The 17,150-nt window shown below is 43.8% G+C and overlaps 1 protein-coding gene across 2 annotated transcripts in view; it reads left to right on the forward strand.

Annotated features, from left to right (window-relative positions):
* Positions 1–14,433, forward strand: part of EIF2AK1 (eukaryotic translation initiation factor 2 alpha kinase 1) — a 270,439-nt gene extending 256,006 nt beyond the window's left edge. For both annotated transcript variants that reach the window (XR_013602088.1, XM_078665149.1), the window contains one exon: positions 14,143–14,433. Coding sequence is in view for 1 of the 2 variants with exons in the window: in XM_078665149.1 (XP_078521275.1) it covers positions 14,143–14,271 (129 nt within the window). In the remaining variant the exon portion in view is untranslated. The remainder of the gene's footprint in view (positions 1–14,142) is intronic.
* Positions 14,434–17,150: the final 2,717 nt, after the last annotated feature.

Consider the following 17,150-nt stretch of genomic DNA (forward strand, 5'->3'; position numbering starts at 1 on the left):
TTGACAACAAAAGTTTATAGAAAACCTATTGACAGGAATAATGCACTACACTATTGCAGCTTTCACGCAGCTACTCTAAAAAATCACCTGCCATTTTCGCAATTTACTAGAATCAGGGGGATTTGTTCAGATGAGGCCCAAGGAAGAAATGGCATTGAGAACATATCAAGTCAGTATTTGAAGCGAGGTTACCCTCATGAGGTAGCAGAGGCAGCAAAACAAAAAGCTCTCAACCTAGACAGAGCACCATTACTAAAAAATCTGATAAACCAGCAGCACACAGAGAGGTGTGCGTATTGAAATATTCTACACCTGCTAGAGACATAAAACTGAGTATTGTAAAAAGATGGGAGATCATTGAGCAGGAAGACGACTTTAAGGAAGTGTTTAGGGGTTATCCCTTTTTTGACTTGTGCAGATCAAAAAATCTTAAGGAACTCTTAAAGTCTAGAGCTAAAACACACCAGAACACCACATGGTTGGGCATGCGTAAATGCCATAACTGCGGTCACTGTGGCTATGTGATCGCGGGTAACAAATTTACACATCCTCATACTGGTAAACAAATTGTGTTACGACACACATCTGATTGCAATACAAGTATGGTGGTGTATGCCATTAAATGCCCGTGTGGACTGGTATATGTTGGGCGCACAACTAGGAAAATAAAAATTTGCCTCACAGAACATAAAAGCATGATCCACACAGCCAATGCTAAATCCAATCTGGCAGTTCACTGGGGGGAAAATAAACATACTATACCTCAGCTTCGTTTTACCATATTGGAACAGGTGTCTGGCTTACCACATGTTGATGCTGCCAGATATCTGGCTCAAAGAGAAACTTTTTGGATTTGTTTGCTAAACACGATGCAACCTTGTGGTCCGAATGATAAAATCGAATTCACATGCTTTTTATGATTATGTAATCAATGTTATATCATGTTATATTTATGATGTATAATTTTGGGAACGCTCATGAGCATATTTTTGACACTTAATGGTCACACATTCACATAATCTCGTTTTAGATCTTGGTTTGTCTTTTCGAGTTCTTTATAATCAACACATGTCCCACTCGCATTTCTGCTTAACATTGTTTATTGACGGGACTATTAGGTTCTGCTTCAAGGGCAGGCATGTATACTTTTTGTATAGTCCTTTTTCTATGTTAATTGACCTGAGGTGAACGTCGCACGCATAAGCTGACGTCACACGCCATCCTTAGATTGACGGGCTCGAGGAAAACAGCTTGGTGATTCCAAGCAGAGTGGATTGAAGCGGGTCTCACTTCTTTGGATAGCGGTAAGCGTTTAAACAGGCGCTTCAATTGTAGTACAGTACTCGTGATGGCGTCAGTAGCTGACCGAGTGTTTTGTATATCTTGTTGCAGCGTACATTGGGAGCAAGACATTGGTAATTTGTTTGGTAGATGCCACCACACGAACGAAGAGGTATGCGGCATGTGTTGAGCAGGGGTTTGAATAGTTTTTTGAGTCAGAAGTTTTGAATGGCATATTTTGAATAACGTTGAGTATCATTATGTTATGTTTTCCCCACATTAGTGTTTCCGTTTTAAGTGGCAACCACAGTGGACCTTGGCATTACATTCGTTCTCCATTACATTATACTTGCGGAGGTGAGCTAGGATAGCGTGTGTATCAACTAGTGATTGGAAAGTGACTCGCTTTGGGTTTTTCTGGTAATGGCATGCCACATCTCTTTGCGTGTTTTGAACACTACTTTCATCACTGTATTTTTAACACTGTACTTATATAATTTTTCGCACGATCTTTTTCACGATTGTGTCTTGCATGGTAGAATGCACCTCTACCTTTCTTACACATTGACTAGTGGCCTTGGGCTGTTACACGCCTTGTACTTGAAAGATTTATATCTTGCATAAATGCACAAAGTCAAAACATTAAGAAAATACATGGTTCGAGGCATGTGGGCTGCTAAATTCATATCTATGCATAGATCGCCGCCTAGTGTTGGGTCCGGATGATTGCACATTGTTGTCCTGGAAGAGTCTTCGAAGTATCACGAGATAGGTGGCTCCTCCCCTGGACTACAGTGCGCATGGGCATCGACTCCATCCCCAGATTGTTTTTTTCCGCCATTGGGTTCGGATGTGGTTTCGACGTCTCCGTGTCGGAACCGAGAAACTTTGATATTAAGGCCAAAAGGCCTTCGTTACCTGCGTCGGTATTGTTTGCGTACGGTCTCGAGCGTCGTCCGACTCTTTGAGCCGGAAATCTACGGAGTCAAGTAACTCCTCGGACATCGAGGCCCTCTCGTCGCAGCAAGACCCCGACGAACTTAACATGGAGCGGAGCCCGTTCAAGTTCTGCCCCCTCTGTGGATCCAAATATCCACATATCGATGTGCATCCGGTCTGTAATAAATGCCTATCACCGGACCACAACGAAGAAACCTGCATGGCCTGCTCAAAATTCAGGTCCAAGAAGACGCTCAAGCATCGGCGCGCGGCGCACCTGGAGGCCCAGCGAGCGACACCGGCACCCAACAACATATTCGACGACCCCGAGGAAGAAGGCGATAGCCACCATCTCCAGATCTCGCCACCGTCGACGGAGGTCCAGGCCGATCCAGAGGAATACGTCGAAGGACAGGCCCAAGACCTTGAATACGTCGAGGAGGTAGGGGACGACGAAGACGTTTATGGGGCCGCGGAAGATAGCTCAGAGGAAGAGCTATGCCCCGAAGTCTACATTATTCAGGCTCAGGTCACGGGTTCGCCACTCGGCCTTACCCACGACCCTGCACCGCTATCCCCAGCCCCGCCTTCTGGCCCGGCCACGGACACTCAAGCGGAGCCGCCATTGCACGTATCGAAACCGAAACCTTCGGATTCTACGGCTCCCAAGATGGCCGACGTCCAGCCGAAATCGAAACCGAAACCTACGGATTCGAGAACACCTAAAATGGCCGACGTCATACAAACAAAATCGAAGCCTGCTCCTTCATCGACTCCGTCGCCCTCTGGCCCACAAATGTCGAAGAAGGCTGTCGAGTCGACAGCGCCGCAGAAGGTGCTCAAGGAACCCTCCTCCAAGAAGGCCGTCCATCAGGCGTCGACCACGGTTGCTCCGGCGCGGACATCTAAAACTGTTGACACGCCTTCGGACGCTCCTACGGCGCCGTCAAGTAAACGCCCAGTCGAACCAAAGTCGACTAAAAGCCACGACCCGAAGGCCGCTGGCACAACACATCGGCACACGGATGCCGGATCTGCAGCAACGGAGTCGGCGCCAAAGCCTTCAACGGAGCCGCGACACATTGCAGCCGAAGATTCGTCGACGCACATACCGTCGACACCAAGGGACTCCGACGCCACCGAACATCGGCCGTCTGTTACAAAACCCTCTACCTCCTTCACAAAGCAGGTCACCGACTCCCCGAAACGTATTCGGGAGAAGACTTTGTCGTCCACGGCTTCCACGCCATCGGCTCCAAAATCGGTGGACACACCTCCGAAGTCCTCGAGCAAGCTTCTTTACACTCTGCCACCGAAGGTGGCCCCAAAAGCATTTGCAACAACATCGGTGCCAAAAACGTCGGATCCGTCAACGCAAAAGAGACGCTCGGATCAATATCAAGCCTCAGAAGACCAATCTGAGCATTACATCGATGCCCAAACAGGGAAATTGACCCTTTATAAGAGGAAAATCACTTCCCAACCACTGGAATCCTATGTTATTCCACTGAAGAAGAAGAGGCCAGCACAGGACATTCCTTCCCTTATTGAGCCTATTCTGCCACCACCAAGAAAGAGTCCAACACCTTCCCCAAACCAATCAGGAGGAGAGGATGATGAACAAGATGACCAATACAATTTCCCAGTTGACAATGACCCTGATGTTCAGCAGGACTCATATGACGACACTGGGGACCAAGGTGGACATCAGGTGGTACAAGATCCACAGGGTTTTGGGGCACGTACATCTCCAACAGAGGATTCTGCAGCATTTAATGCTTTAATCGAACGGGCAGCAGCAAATCATAATGTGGACATGCATGCTGACCCGGTGGAGGAAGACTTTTTGTTTGACACTTTCTCTGTCTCAGAAAGAACAGTTAAAATACTTCCTATGCTCAAAGGTGTCCTTAAACATGCCCCAGAGATCTTTAAGGAACCTACCAGGGCGAGAGTGGTAAACCCACGTATCGAGAAAAAATACAGGCCAGCACCTGCAGATCCTGCATATATTCGAGGACAGTTGCCTCTAGACTCGTTGGTGGTCGCCAATGCCCGCAAGAGGGCAAACTCCCAAACAACGGGTGAAGCTCCTCCCCCAGACAAGGAGTCGAAAGTGCTTGAGGCATCCGGCAAAAGGGTGGCGGCGCAGGCTGCCAATGTATGGCGTATTGCAAACACACAGGCACTATTGGCACGATACGATAGGGCGCATTACGACACCCTAGAACAGCTCCTTCAACACCTACCTGATGAGTTTAAGAAAGCAGCCGAAATGCTCATACAAGAGGGAAAGCTTATCTCAAACGCTGCAATAAAGTGTGCACTTGATGTGGCAGATAAAGCGGCTAGGGGGATTAACACTAGCGTCATGTTGAGGCTTGGCTTCGCATATCTGGATTTAAGCCTGACATCCAGACTACAATCCTCAACCAGCCCGTCAATCCTGACAGACTGTTTGGTCCAGATGTAGACACCACCCTTGAAAAAATAAAAAAGGACAACGAGACTGCTAAGTCCATGGGGGCGCTTCAGTCACAACAGTTCAGGGGAAGCACTTTTCGTCGCTCAGGAGCGCGTGGTGTTACCAGAGGACACTTGGGTCAACAATCACAATACACGAAGGGTGGTGCACAATCCTCGTACCCAAGCAGGGTAGAGGGGGTTACAGAGGTAACAGTACCAAGGGCAGAGGCAGAGGGAACAACAACACCCGTTCCTCTGCCGCCAATAAACAGTGACTCTCTGTCACTGCCCCCCGACCACCCAACACCTGTCGGGTGGAGACTCCAGCAGTTCCTGCCAGTCTGGACGTCCATCACCACAGACAGGTGGGTGAGAAAACTTATCCAGTACGGTTATTGTTTGGAGTTAACATCCACTCCCCCCAACATTCCCCCAAGACACCGTCCTATGTCGGCAGAGCACTTGCACTTATTGCAGCAGGAAGTCTTGGTGATGCTGCAAAAAGGCGCAATCGAGCTCGTACCAGTGGCAGAGGAAGGCACAGGAGTCTATTCCCTGTACTTCCTCATCCCAAAAAAGGACGGATCCCTCAGACCTATTCTGGATCTACGCCCCCTCAACATGTACATACTGTCAGAACACTTCCACATGCTGACACTACAACAAATTCTTCCCCTGCTAAATCAAGGGGACTTCCTAGCAACCTTGGACCTCAAGGATGCTTACTTCCACATCCCACTCCACCCATCCCATAGGAAATACGTCAGGTTCACCATTCAAAACAGGCACTATCAATTCAAAGTTCTACCCTTCGGGGTGACTACTGCCCCCAGAGTGTTTACAAAGTGTCTGGCGACAGTGGCGGCGCACCTCAGAAGACAAAACATACATGTCTACCCGTACCTAGACGACTGGCTTGTTCAAGCAAAGTCGGAACAACAGTGCGCCGCGGACATGTCCCACACTATTCACCTCCTTCACAGTCTGGGGTTCTCCCTAAACTACCCAAAGTCGCACCTTCAACCAGCCCATGTGCGGCAGTATCTGGGCGCGACAATAAACACCGTGACTGCTATGGCTCAGCCAAGCACGGTCAGGATCGACAACATTCAGTCGCTGATCCAAAGGTTCAGACCGCAACACTCCCTACCAGCGAGAGTGTTCATGCAGTTGATAGGCATGATGGCCTCCTGCATTTTCATAGTCCCGCACGCGAGGTTGCACATGCGCCCGCTCCAGGAGTGCTTGGCAAATCAGTGGACACAGGCTCGGGGACAACTGACAGACCTAGTGTTGGTGACCGGTCGGGCATACAACTCTCTGCATTGGTGGAATCCACACAACCTTTGCAAGGGACGACCGTTCCAAGAGCCAGTGCCACAGATTATCCTGACAACGGACGCATCTCTCCAAGGGTGGGGAGCTCATGTGCTCCACTACACTGTGCAGGGACTGTGGTCCACCCAGCAACAGAAGTTGCACATCAACTACCTGGAATTGATGGCAATCTTCATGGCGATGAAGTCCTTCAAAGTACATTTGTGCAACAAGGTCGTGTTGATCCGGACGGACAACATGACTGCCATGTACTACATACAAAAGCAGGGAGGTACTCACTCACCACAGCTGTCTCACCTGGCTCAGAGCATGTGGAAGTGGGCCATTCAGAGGAACATTTTCCTCATGGCGGAACACCTCCGAGGCAAGGACAATCAGATGGCGGATCTGCTCAGCAGGTACAGCCATCAAATGCACGAGTGGGAGATACATCCATCAGTACTCCACCCGTACTTCCAGCAGTTGGGTCATCCGGAGATAGACCTGTTTGCCACAAGGGAAAACGCAAAATGCCAAAGCTTTGCTGCCAGGTTCCCTCACCCAGAATCGCAGGGGAATGCGATATGGATGAACTGGTCAGGCAAATTTGCGTACGCTTTTCCCCCAGCGCCTCTTATTCCGCTGGTGGCAAGAAAGCTAAAGCAACACTCGATGACTCTCATCCTGGTTGCTCCAACATGGGCACGCCAACCATGGTACACCACGTTTCTAGAACTTTCCGTGGTACCGCATCAAAGACTGCATCTCACATCCAGGCTCTTGACGCAGAACCATGGCGACATTCAGCATCCAGATCCGCAACAGCTCAATCTGGCGATCTGGCTCCTGAAGTCTTAGAATTTGGCTACCTCAACCTGCCTCCTGAATGCATGGACATCATCCGGGAGGCAAGAAAGCCCACTACCAGAGCTTGCTATGCTGCAAAATGCAAGCGGTTTGTCATTTACTGTACGGACAACAATATCAACCCGCTAGATGCAACCATTCCTAACATCATCTGCTATTTGTTACACCTTTACAAATGCAATATAGCGTACGCTTCTATTCGGATACATTTATCCGCCATAGCGGCTTATCTACAGAATAGGCAGCATCTCTCTGTTTTCAGGGTGCCTGCCATTAAAGCCTTCCTAGAGGGACTGACGCGAGTCATTCCTCCAAGAACACCACCAGCTCCGGTGTGGAACCTCAATGTGGTCCTCACTAGGCTGATGGGCCCACCTTTCGAGCCACTGCACTCCTGCGAAATTCAGTTTCTAACGTGGAAAGTGGCTTTTCTCATTGCTATCACGTCGCTCAGACGTGTTAGTGAGCTGCAAGCGCTCACAATCCAAGAGCCATTCATCCAAATACATTCTAACAGGGTGGTGCTCCGCACTAACCCCAAATTCCTTCCTAAGGTGGTGTCACAGTTTCATATCAACCAGACTATTGACCTGCCAGCATTTTTCCAAAACCCACAAACGGTAGCAGAAAGAATGCTTCATACATTAGACGTTAGAAGGGCGCTAATGTACTACATTGACAGAACACAACCCTTTAGAAAGACACAACAACTTTTTGTTGCCTTCTCAGCACAGCACAAAGGCAACCCCATTTCCAAAGCAGGAATAGCCAGATGGATTGTTAAATGCATTCAAATCTGTTATCAAAAGGCTAAACGCACTTTAACAATACCCCCAAGGGCGCACTCCACACGCAAATTGGGGGCCTCCATGGCTTTCCTGGGGAACATTCCCTTGGAAGACATTTGTAGAGCAGCCACATGGTCTACACCACACACATTTACCAAGCATTACTGTGTAGATGTGCATTCCAAGCAGCAAGCAGCTGTAGGACAGGCTGTTCTCAAGACACTCTTTCAGACTTCTGCAGCTGGCACGGGCAACCGCCCTTAATGGAGGGACTGCTATGTATTCTATGCATAGATATGAATTTAGCAGCCCACATGCCTCGAACTGAATATGCTACTTACCAGTATGCATCTGTTCTTGGCATGTAGGGCTGCTAACATTCATATCGCCCACCCTCCTCCCCGGTGCCCGTAGCGGCTGCAGACACACTCTTACATTCATCATTAGCATGGACATCCTTTACACTATTTCACTCCATCTCTGCCACAATGGCTAAAAACAATCTGGGGATGGAGTCGATGCCCATGCGCACTGTAGTCCAGGGGAGGAGCCACCTATCTCGTGATACTTCGAAGACTCTTCCAGGACAACAATGTGCAATCATCCGGACCCAACACTAGGCGGCGATCTATGCATAGATATGAATGTTAGCAGCCCTACATGCCAAGAACAGATGCATACTGGTAAGTAGCATATTCATTCATGTATATTTTTACAATATGTAAATAACAAGGACCCCCTGTGAAGGTAAATACAATTCCTAGGACAGGGAAAACAAAATATGTGTATGAAACCTAGGCATTCTATAACAACATGGAGGAAAAATGGGATCACAATAAGGGAGAACAAACAAGGCACAAAATTGTTAAAAATTAAATTATTTTTAATCTACACATATATATAAAAAAAGCAATTCATATCATACAAATGTAACCAAAATCAGTAGTACATAATTGATCATATAAAAATTCATAAACAGTTTTAAACAATCAATCTAAAATCAACTAGTGGCATTAATAGGTGTCTACGCGCGTTTCGGTGTCAAACAAAATGCCTTCTTCAGGAGCCACGAATATTTCTGTGAAAAAACATAAAAATTATGACTATTAATTTACTATTTACAAAACACTAACATAATTAATTACAAAATTAATCATCTGCCTTATTGTCTAAACATTTGTTCTCCTTTCTTTACAATGTTTCCCTTTTCCCTTTATGATCTAACAATCATCCTATACAATATTCACAATATGCACTCAGAATAAAGTCAAAATCAAATTAATGAGCATTTGCATTTGTTACTTTCTATCGATTTTTAATTCCATAGTCTTGATGATAAGTAGTGTATAGGCAAGTACTGAGGACCTACACTTGAATTTCAACACGGTAAGGCAACTCTGTAGTTACTGCCTAACGTGTTCAAGAGATTAATATTTCTAAGGAAATTCCTCATTCTTTTGATTTCCATATGGTAATAAAGTTGTCATTCAACGGAATAGTATCTTTAAAGGAGTTCTTCATTATTTTAAATTACATGTGGGGATAGAGTTATTATATCCTACCCTTTCGAAATAAAATGATGAGATTCTTATTCCTAACGAATACTTACTCTAAAAATTAGCAGGCGCTGCTTTTCATGACCAATCAATGATATGTTGACGGTTTAACTTTACAGAGCACAATTGTACTGTCTTGATACAACTGTTTCAGTCTGCACCTAATGAACGAAGTAGGCAAAGTCATGATTATTGCGTTTTATGAGGGTAAAACAGTGAAATTCACGATTTTGTTTTAATTCTTTACAAAAAGGTTGGATAAAGGGGCCTGTTATATAACACTCACCAATTAAAAACTTAAACAACCATTTGTGCCCAAATTCATATTCAACACGATCAAATCCGCGACAACTATGGATTAGTTCTTCCTCATGTTAATGTCTCCTGTTCGTATTCTATCTGGGGGGCAGATAAGCAACGAATATATTTATAAATTATGTCCTATGCAATCGGTTGTCAGTATTAGTATCGAAGGGATATCTATTCAATTTACCTTTCCACTAATATTCACATTAATATATTGGTAATCCTTATGCTTTCATCAAAGGCGGCCAATTAACGCTCTATTCAATGGAGTTGTGGTATCCTTCAGATCGGGTACCTAAGGATAATGACATAGACTCATAAAGTTCACTTTTGTAAATCTATCCTAAGGGTCTGATACATGATAACCAAATAATGTTTACTAACCGCGAACGATGGTTTTTCAGGTTAGAAATACAAAGACTTCAATAGCTCCATCGGAAACTGGCAGAGATGTGGAGCAAAATTAAAAATCCTCTGTCAAAGCTGATCGCTGCTAGGCAGGTTCTAGGCAGTCGAGTCTGTATAGCAAAAGACAGGCAAGCGAAAAATCAGAACCGCTCATTGTGCTTCGTTCGCACCCTTTCCTTCCCTTAAAATAGGAACATCTAATCCTAGCTTCGCATTTTATGGCACTTACCTAGATGGGACCTTCTGCGAACCTAGATGGCGGATAACCGGCAGCGTCCTCTTGGCGGTTGAAAATGACGACAACCGCCTCAAACTCGATCGCATTAAATATATTCCTTTCAGTGATCACATGGTATGCCGCACTCTAGGTTTAAAGGGGCAGAACAAAATATGGGCTCTCAGCCGGTTAATTACATCCAGCTGCGCTTCCTCGGACAAAATTTAGCTGGTTAAAGGGGCCGGGTTAAGCAATTTTTTAACCTTAGACTTGCAGTGGCTAAAGAGCCGCTCTGTATTAGTCTAGGGGAACCGGCATAGCGCAACCGTGCTCGAGACACTCGGTGTCTTCCAGGGGTTCGATACCACCTTGATCCGACCCATATTTTACACAAAAGCAGAAGATGTTGAAATTATTATGTTTTATAGTATGGACACCAGGTACCTTATTTTTTACATCTTTGATTCTTTAGTGACATTGATTAAAATATCCAAGGGTGTATTGCGACATCAAACACCATGGATATAAATCAATGTGGCACCTCTGAAATTCAGCAATTACAGCATTATTAAGCCATATGGACAAGCTTGGTATGACATAATAATGCGCAATGATACATATTAAAATATCGCATTTTCCCACGGAATCTCACCGTTCAAACCCTGTTTGAAGGTGTTCAATACAAAAATCCAGTAGACCTCTTTCTTTTTTCGAATAGCGCATCCACCTTTACTTTCTGGTGTCCTAATTCTTTCGAGGATGCGCCAATGAAAGTCCTCTGCTTTATGATTATTCTCCAAAAAATGCTTTACTAAGGGAGCTGCAAGTTTTTTAGTTCCGATTGCAGATCGGTGTTCTGTAAGCCATACCTGGATTGGTCTACAGGTTTCTCCAACGTAGCCCAACCCACAAGGGCACTTTAAAAAATACACAACATTCGCTGTTTTACAATTCCATAGTTCACATGCTTTGGTTTCAAAGCCATTATGTGAAAAATGTTCACCTGCAAGTATGTTACTACATGACTTACATGTTGAGCATTTAACAGTGCCACGCACTGGGAGGTTATTAGTTAAAGATCGCTGATTGGATCCAAATACGGTAGATTTCTTACCAAATTTGGAGTGGACAATGTAGTCCTTGATATTCTTATTTCTTTTATGTGCAAACAGGGGCTTGGCCAAATTATCTTTAGATGTTGGGTTGCAATTCAGAATATGCCAATTGGCATTAATCAGTTGTCTTACGCGTTCATCCAAGGTGGAATGCCTCGTGACGCAGACAAGTTGATCTTTCTTAACTGGTTCTTTTGCTCTTAGTAAAGCATCGCGATCATAAAATCGCGCTCTTTTATAAGAATTTCTCACGAGCCTATGTGGATAGCCACGATTTAGAAACTTTTTTCTCATAACTGATGCTTGTCTATCATAGTCAATTAGGTTGGTACAGTTCCTACGGACCCTCAAAAATTGAGAGAAGGGAATGCTTTCACGCTGGCATTTCGGATGAAAGCTTTGAAAATTTAATAGCATGTTGCGTGCCGTAGGCTTTACATATAAATCAACTTCTAGGCCATCGTGTTGACTTTTTATTAGAAGATCAAGGAATTCCACTTGTTCAGTACTGTGATGAGCAGTGAACCTTAAGTTTACATCAACAAGATTAATCTACTACTGATTTTGGTTACATTTGTATGATATGAATTGCTTTTTTTATATATATATGTAGATTAAAAATAATTTAATTTTTAACAATTTTGTGCCTTGTTTGTTCTCCCTTATTGTGATCCCATTTTTCCTCCATGTTGTTATAGAATGCCTAGGTTTCATACACATATCATGTATATTTTTACAGCATTCCCCTGACGAAGGTGCTCAGTACCGAAATGCATTGGGAAGCTTGAATAAACCATTTCTGTGATGTAACATGAAATGAAAATCTTCGCAAGAAAATAAAATAAATACAGATATATCGTCTGAAGAAGTCCACACAACGTCTGAATTTTAATTGCATTGTTTTTTAGATGTTTTCTATTTGTTGAGGACCTTTTTGCATTGATTATTGATATGCAGTGAATAATTAATAGTGCAATTACAATATAAGTTTCATTTTTACTTCATTTTATCTTGTCATACCTTATAGGCTTTGTGAACAGTGCGCTCTTGGGCTCAAACAGTTTTTGTTTGATTCATGTTGTATAATGCATTGCCTGGATGGGCTAACCAGGCTTAACCAAGAACAGCACCATTACTAAAATTGTATAAATTTGAAAAACGGATTATTAAGTTGATTGAACACTGTGGTGTGCAGGCTACATATCTGCATTACGTCTAGAATCTCCCATGTATTTTGGGCCATTTCCAACCATTGCTTAAAGACTATGCAGAGAAGTTTCAACTTTTGTCTAAAGGCCACTGGGAGCCATGTGGGGCGTAGTGATGTGGCATAAATTCTTTAAGTTGAGGCACAGTTTGGTTGATTGATTTTGTAGTCTCCGAAGTGACATGTTCCCGCCGCTTAATACAGTAGTCATTTAATAAAACAGGGCTCTGGTGAGTTTGATGCAGTGTGTTAGAGGTGCAGCTCAGAGAAGACCTATTTTAGCAGTGCAGCAACTTTCCTTATCTTACTTTGACTCACTACATCCAGACACTACACCTGAGGATGTAATCACGCCCCTGAATACTGGGTCCCACTTAAGAATTATTTGGTGCTGTATTGTACCGAACATGGAATGGGGTACCACTCTCTCCGAACATGTTGATGTAAATATTAACCCATTACCTGCCCTAGCATGTACCATAGTGATTCTGTGTTGCCTAGTGAAGATAAACCTGTTTTCATTTGGGTGGGCATCCTATTAAAAGATGGTCATAGACATCGTTTCTGAACGGACTTTAATAAACAACTGTCCCCACACACTATGTTTAGGTGTAAACCTTCTTTTGTTTATTTAAGCCTTTAACAGGCAGCTACAAGTAATCATGTCAAAGGCGGTGTCAGTGCCAAACTTTAAATATATTTGCTTTTGTGCCTCCATCTGCCCATTTCGACCTTCATGTAAATGATCGTCAGTAAATCCTGAATGTAACTCAGTTTGAGTTATGTTTATTACGAATCTTAAAATCCACCTCAGACGTTCATTGGTAGAATGTCTTGCTTTGTTCCAGCTAGCTGCGTTCCAAAGGACTTTAGTAAATACATATTACTGATAGATAGCTTTTCTGTTCTGTGAACAGGTTTTTGTTAGCATGCTGTGCTCTTCCTATTCCCTTACAGGTCAATCTACACCTTTGCTTGCACACCCCACTCACTCATCTAGACTGTCAAGGTAAAGGTAGATTAGTTCATTAGGTCTTACAGAATCATTCTGGTTAATAATCTATTTTTTCTCGATTTTCACCTCGAATCACATTGCAAATAATTCTGGGACTCTTCTAAAAGATTCCAAATGCACCAAACATTAATCAGTACATGTTCTTTACTGAACAGAGCAATGTCGATTCCGGGTTCTTTTTGCTTTTTCATCGACTGAAATAGCTCAAACAGTTAAACTTGACATTAAATTATATCCTATTCCAGAATATGCCGCTAGTGGCACCATATGTACCCAGGTAGGCCATATAAGACTGCCAGTATCATCAAAAGTGTGGTCAACCCTTCAAATGATTACACAAGGCCTTCACCTTCCATTCTAGAAGAACTCACCACAAATGATAAAAATATTTTATTCCAATTCATAACAACAGCGGAGATTAACGACTGAGGAAGGAACTGTAGAACGAAAATGTATCCACAGGAAACATGGCAGTTGAAAGGAAAACTTATTTCACGTCCTTTTGCAGTACCTGTGAAAAGCATGACCGTTATTGTGTGCTTGCATGACCGTTATTGTGTGATTCTTTGTGAGAATCAACTTGAATAAACCTTATTTCTATGAAGAATATTTGAAAGGACGGCTTACAGTGGACTTACGCACATTTTTTTTCCTACGTAGGTTATTAATAATCTTCAGAAGAAAGTGGTGCAGCAAGAAGAGGAAATTGAAAAACTGAAAGAGAGAATACAGCTGCTACTGCGTGAAAGAGATGAGCAAAACCTTGTAAAACCAGATGATTCGGCTTAAAGGCACATTACTTTGAAATTGTCTACTGTGAAAATGTGTATTGTAGAGGTTGAGACTGAGGTTTCAGATGTATTATAATTCATATTTATTTTAATGTGTTAATTATTTTAAATATGTAACATTTTTTATAAAAACAAATAAAAGTATCATTTGATCTACTTCTATCCGCTTTGTATTTTGTTTTGCATCTGTGGCACTGCCGCATCAACTTGGTGTTTATATGTTGTTGTTGCATTTAGAGCTAATAATGAATGTCTAGGAAATCTTCACTTGCAGACCTTATAAAAGGGATTTACACGCACACCAGTACCTGCCAAAGCAATCTAGTGTCTAGTATGTGTCCCCGTTAATACTGATGCTGCATGATTGCCTTCTTCCATGCTTAGCCTAAAAGGACATTCTGTGCAGATTTCATATAGTTAAAAGAACATTTCTAAGAAAAATTTATTTATTCAAGTATAGTCCTGTCAGGTTTTTTTTCAGTACTTTATTCGGCTCGCAATTGGCCATAAAAGTCGCAAAAAATACATTAAAATATCACATTAAAAACACATAAAACAAGTATATAAAAATATAAAAAAGATGTATATAAAATGCAGGGGTGGCTCCTCCACTAGGGCGGATGAGCGTCGCCTCACTGCTTTCTCGCAGTATGAGAAGCAAAATATAAAATGGTAATAACTTTTAGTTATTACCATTTTATGTTTGGTGGCGGGCGGGCAGGGCAGCTCTAAGGGCAGGGGAGTGTGCAAAGACTGTTTGGTCGGCCCCCTGGGGCCGCCCAAACCAGTCATGCGCACTCTGCATTGCAGCCTGCATGGAGAAAATGGCCTCCCCATAAGACCCTGGCTGGGTCGCGTCCCGACCAATCACAACGCTGCTTGCAGTGTTGTGACTGGCTAAGGGGAGGTAGCCTGGCTGCCTGCTTCTGTCTCCTTTTCTTGCCGGAGGCAGGAGAGCAGGAGGAGAGAAGACGCAGGACCCGCTCACGGACAGGTAAGTTTAATTATATATATATTTTTTTCAATATTCTGCATGCTTGTCCAAATAAAGACAATGTGGCATGAGGAAGGATAAATTCAGGAGTCGATATTAATAGATTTGAGTTACAGATTGATAAAAATATTCCTCATTTTCCCTGACCTTATGTGGGAGTCTTCGCGTTTCAGGAGCTTTTCTTGGGTCGAACAGGACAACCAGCAAGAAGGTGCCCTTTCTTGCCACAATATACCAAGGGCCTAACCATCTCCTCCTCAGACAACCAAGATCTAGCCATGCCACATTGTATTGTTTTGTTTTCTACTGTAGGCATGGATAGCTGAGAAGATACAGGAATGGATCTGGAGTTATTTTGAAAAAACAATTGTACCTCCTGGCATTATTTTCTTCTGTTTCCTCTCTATGATTCAACTATCAATTTGAAAGGTTATCAAACTAAATTCCAACAAGGTGGCTGGTCTGGCAACTCGAGCTAGCTCCATCAGTGAGCTTGAGGAAAATTATATTTTGCCTGACCAAATATGACCAAATATGTCCTCTACATACACCCTATGTTACATGTCATGTGCATGTCACCCATGCATATTTCCCGTAGTGGCCTGAATCACTAGGCCCCTGAAATCATGTCCTGCATTAGAAATGCCAGTCATCATGTCTCCCAAACGTTAAGTTAGCATAAGGCCCATGTATTTGCATTTTGCATTGTACACCTCTAATAAATATCGTACTGAACCCTTTTTGTGGTTCAGATTGAACCACCAGTCCCTGAATTAATGTTTTCATGACTCCTGACACACTGAAGCTGCAGTTACGTCCCTCTGACCTCGCATACTTCTAGCTCAGCCGCAAGAAGCCCAGTAAGGGTTGCCAAGACAGTATATTTTGCTTAACAGTTATCTGCCTGCCCGGTGAGGAAAAGTAAACAGAACCCGTCCGAGGGAGATAGGCCTAGCCATTCTGTCTCCATTGAAGTAAATCACAGTGCTTGCACCCATAGAAAGCTCATGCAATGAACGAATAAATATGCCCTCTCTGTCTTTTAGTGACAAACAACCTTTTCTTCAGATAATACATCCCCTGACTCTAGATATCAGTTGTACTAGATGTGCTGGTCGCCTTGACATAAGAGATCTCTCTGCTAGGTTCCTCCCAGTTACACGTCAATTGCACGTCATGATCAAAGTTGCACAATTAGGGCACAGTTCGAGCTGGTCATGCAAACTCCTCCTCTGTGTACCACCCACCTATGACACCTACCTATCACACACCTATGACTCATCAAGTGTACACCCACATGTTCTTATCTCATTTTCTGTCTTGCGCCTGCTCCTATGTACAAGGAGTAAAAAGTATATATATGATGTTTTGTTATTAAATGATTAGAAGACTCTTCCTGAACCTCTGTGGTGATGGAACATATTCTCCCTTTGACTCGAGTTATTGGAATAAAGCCCATTTTAACTCAGATACCACGGACTCTGCTTCTCACTTGATGCATGCTAATTGTTAATGCCTAGAAATTCAGCCAGGGTAATATTTTATTTACCACATAATTTGGCGCCCTTACCGGGACATATCCCTTTCCCCACTCGCCGGAGTTGTGGGTCTAGTCTTTGCCCCCTTCTACAGCCGTGACGGACTTCAAAGCGCACCAGCAGGTCTTCCTGCCACTCCCTCAGGCCCACGGAGGAGGACGGACTGCGACCTGGCATCCATGTGAGGCGGTGTGGAAAGCGGATCATCTCAACCAGAGGCCCAGCCCGTGAGAGAGCAAGGTCCGAGGTCTCCAGAGGTCCACCTGTTCCAAGGCGCAAGCGTAGTCAAGTCAAGTTTCCGAGGCCTTCAAGTTTCAAGTTCTGCTTTCCCGGTGAGTACCACTA

This window comes from Lissotriton helveticus, chromosome 10, assembly GCF_964261635.1.
Source record: "Lissotriton helveticus chromosome 10, aLisHel1.1, whole genome shotgun sequence".
NCBI lineage: Eukaryota > Metazoa > Chordata > Amphibia > Caudata > Salamandridae > Lissotriton > Lissotriton helveticus.